The 4,036-nt window shown below is 40.9% G+C and overlaps 1 protein-coding gene across 1 annotated transcript; it reads left to right on the top strand.

The window, feature by feature from the left end:
- The first annotated feature begins 2,005 nt into the window (after positions 1 to 2,005).
- LOC134375758 (COP9 signalosome complex subunit 8-like) lies at positions 2,006 to 3,563 on the top strand. The gene has a single exon (XM_063094444.1). The coding sequence runs from the start codon at positions 2,072 to 2,074 to the stop codon at positions 2,699 to 2,701; it is 630 nt and encodes a 209-aa protein (XP_062950514.1). The 5' UTR covers positions 2,006 to 2,071; the 3' UTR covers positions 2,702 to 3,563.
- Positions 3,564 to 4,036: the final 473 nt, after the last annotated feature.

The following is a 4,036-nucleotide window of genomic DNA, read 5'->3' as shown; positions in this document are numbered from 1 at the left end:
GTGCATGATATAGCAACTGGTTTTTAAATTCTCACTCTTCTCACTTCATGTGCCATTTGCACTCCTGTTTGATGGATTTGTAAGTCACATACATATTTGTTTACTTCTCTGTTTCATAGATGAAGATGGTGATGTATCTTTCAAAGAGAGGAGACGGATTCCTTTTCCTCAGCCTGGCACAGAGCCAACCTGCGCTGGACCTCTGTGATGGCCTGGCTGGAGCTGCTCACCAGTCAGTCCCAATGGGTCTTCTCAGGACAAGGAGACTTTTCTGTGGCCTGTTCATTTGAGATAGGAGTACCTTATCTGCTAGCCACCAGAAACAGCTCTACCCTCAACTTACTCTCAACTACTCCATGAATAAGAAAACAGTTAGGGAGGCTTTCACCTCTCCGTGAAAATTCACCTCTGTTCAACAGTTCTACAAATGGTTTTTTTTGTTGTTGTTGTTGTTTTAATTAATTTATTTATTTTAAATATTCATGAGATACAAAGCTGATTGTCTCCCCTCCTGCCCATGATGTGGGGGCCAGATTCATATTGGGGGCATATCCATTACCAGAAATTGCTATTGTACCCTTTGTCCCCTTCCAATTATCCCCCAGCCGCCCTCCTCTTCCCCCTCTCCCCTCAACTCCAATTTGTAGTCCTAGGAATGTTCCCTCCCTTTGCTGGATCATGGGACTACTGTGGTCTTTCTTTCCTGCCTTCCTTTCTCTCTTAGCTCCCACATATGAATGAGCACATGTGGTATTTATCCCTCTGTGCTTTGCTTGTTCCACTCAACATAAGTTTCTCCAGGTTCATCCATGTTGTTGCAAATGGGAGTATTTCATTCTTTTTTATGGCAGAGTAGTATTCCATAGTGTATATATACCACAGTTTCCTTATCCAATCATCTATTGATGGACATTTAGGTTGGTTCCATATCTTGGCTATTGTAAACAGAGCTGTGATGAACATGGGAGTGCAGGTATCTCTTCGATGTGATGATTTCCATTCCTTTGGGTATATACCCAGAAGAGGGATTGCTGGATCATATGGAAGATCTATCTGTAGTTGTTTGAGAAACCTCCAGATTGTTTTCCAAACTGGTTCTACTAATTTACATTCCCACCAAAAGTGCAGTAGTGTTCCCTTCTCTCCACGCCCTCGCCAGCATTTGTTATTCACCATCTTTCTGATCATAGCAGGTCTAACTGGAGTGAGGTGGTATCTCAATGTGGTTTTAATTTGCATTTCCCTGATGACTAGTGATGTTGAGCATTTTTTCATGTATCTGTTGGCTATACAAATGGTTTTTGAACTCCTGAAAAGTGCCAGACATGTGCTTGGCAACAAGGGTACAAAAGCATGTGAACTTGGCCCCTGGGCTGGGGGACCTTAGTTTGGTGGGGAGCTTATAGGTATTCCCCCCAACCCCCTCAGAGCATGAATTAGGACTAAACTGTCTGGCACAAGGATATTTAAAAAGTTGTCAAAGTGTATTTTGGTGTGTTTTGGTAATGGTGGATCTAGGTTTGGTAGGTTCTGAAACTGGAAAATTTGTGGACCCTCTACAAAAAAGAATACAAAATTTTGAATTCAAAATCAGATGTAAAGTTTTGAAAAGGATCAACGCGAAAAAAAAAAAAAAGAGAGAGAGAGAAAGAGACCAACACAAACGAATGGAGAGCAGGGGGAGGTCCTGAAGTGTAAGTTTTATTAATTTCATAGTAAATCACTTCTGGATTTGAGGAGTATTAGAAAGATCCATTAGCCCCAAGTCTCTGCTTCAATGGTTCTATTATGATGTGCCTAAAGTTTCTGTCATTATTTTCACTCATTCGAGAAATCAAAGGGCTTGGTGATATTACAATATTTGGGTGCCAGGTAACAATTAATGAACTTAATCATACCATCTTCAATTATCCAGGTCTTGAGAAGGCTCCAATGGCAAAGATCAAGATTGGAGGATAAACAAGGGATTTAAAAATACCATGTTCAGGTGCGTCATCGCGGGCGCGACGCCCCGAGGGACGGTCGGGGGACTGGCTGGCTGCGAGGTGCGGCGGCGAGACCGGCCGGGAAGATGCCAGTGGCCGTGATGGCGGAAAGTGCCTTCAGTTTCAAAAAGTTGCTGGATCAGTGCGAGAACCAAGAGCTCGAGGCTCCTGGAGGAATTGCTACGCCCCCAGTGTATGGTCAACTTCTAGCGTTGTATTTGCTCCATAATGATATGAATAATGCAAGATATCTTTGGAAAAGAATACCTCCTGCTATAAAATCTGAAAATTCTGAACTTGGGGGAATTTGGTCAGTAGGACAAAGAATCTGGCAGAGAGATTTCCCTGGGATTTATACAACCATCAATGCTCACCAGTGGTCTGAGACGGTCCAGCCAATCATGGAAGCATTGAGAGATGCGACGAGGAGACGAGCCTTTGCCCTGGTCTCTCAAGCATACACCTCAATAATCGCCGATGACTTTGCAGCCTTTGTTGGACTTCCTGTAGAAGAGGCTGTGAAAGGTATATTGGAACACGGATGGCAAGCCGACTCCACCACCAGGATGGTTCTGCCCAGAAAGCCAGTTGCAGGGGCCCTGGATGTTTCTTTTAACAGGTTTATTCCCTTATCAGAACCTGCGCCAGTTCCCCCAATCCCCAATGAACAGCAGTTAGCCAGACTGACTGACTATGTGGCTTTCCTTGAAAACTGATTTCTCATTCTGTGTTCAGGATCCCACCATCGGAATCCTGTATACTGACAAATATAGATACGTAAAATTTTTATTTTCAATTTATTGGATGGATTAAGCACCTCAGCATTCATTAGTGAGTATGTGGTAAAATAACGTATATAATATAAAGCATATTATATATATTTTGTCCTTAAACATTATGCTGAGTAGTTGTTGAAATAATTCTCATTTTGTGCAAAATTTAATAATTTGGATGGAGCCCGTTAGTATTGGGCAGTTAGTTTATATTCGCTGGTGACTCAGAACGTAAGCTCCCCTGCTTCGTGTGGAACAGTGGTTGTCAGCCATCCTTCCCTGCCCCAGCACACACCACATCCCATCTGCACCAGTGGTTGATAGTTGTAGTGATTCATTGGAGGGTGAAGGAGGACTTACTGCGATTGTGATGCACCCTCTTTGCGGAACATGCTCTCTTTTCTCCCCACCTCCTGAGAATCACACTGTGGAACGCAGAAGCATAGCCGAGAAACAAGTAGACCGTTCCTTTAGTAAACCAGTTAGTGAACTTTAGATGTTTTATGATAGCGTGAGTACATCCATTGCTGGCAGTGGAGGGCTTGCCATGGAAATGCAACTTATTTAAGACATTCATGAGAAGTATTAAGTTGTAATGTCTCCTTTCAGAAGAAGGGAAAAGTTAATGTGGAATGCATTGTATGGGAAAAGAAGCCATTGACATAAGTGATACACTTTGTACAACTATCCTGCAGCCTGTTGGTTGCTTTTTTGTCCCTTGATTCAAGTTCTACCTTTTGAGAAGTACCGAACAAGTGACAGCCCTCTGAATATTTGAAGTTGTTTATTGTATCTTCAGGTTAAAACACTCTTTAGTTCATTTATTCTTCATTTGTTCAATAAATATTTAATTGAATTATTAAAAAAAAAATACCATGTTCACTGTAGAAAATCTGGAAAAGCACAAAGAGCAAAACAAATTCACCTATTAATTATGCTACCACCCAAACATAATCGCTGTCGTATTTTGGTGAATATACTGCCAGTCTGTTTTATATGCCCTCAAATTTGTAAACTATTTTTTGTATTTTCTGTAACAATTGTCAGGAACATTCCTGGACCTTGCATTTTGTAAATGTATAATTTAACATTCATTTTTTTCTTATGAAAAAGAAAAATAAGAAAACCAAGCACTATTGTTGAACTGATCTTAAAGACTAGTCTGGTGAATATTAAAAAAAAAAAAAAAAAAAATGCAGTTGCTGCCACCTAAAGGAAAAATGCTAAACATACTGATATGACATTTTAAGATGATATTTGATGTATTAAGCAATTAAG

Source organism: Cynocephalus volans, chromosome 4 (genome assembly GCF_027409185.1).
Source record: "Cynocephalus volans isolate mCynVol1 chromosome 4, mCynVol1.pri, whole genome shotgun sequence".
NCBI classification, from domain to species: Eukaryota; Metazoa; Chordata; class Mammalia; order Dermoptera; family Cynocephalidae; genus Cynocephalus; species Cynocephalus volans.
Note: the sequence above shows the minus strand (reverse complement) of the source record. Positions and strands in the feature narration are given on the sequence as shown.

Coding starts and splice junctions, on each gene's coding strand:
- LOC134375758 (XM_063094444.1), top strand. CDS start 2,072: ATGCCAGTGGCCGTGATGGCGGAAAGTGCCTTCAGTTTCAAAAAGTTG.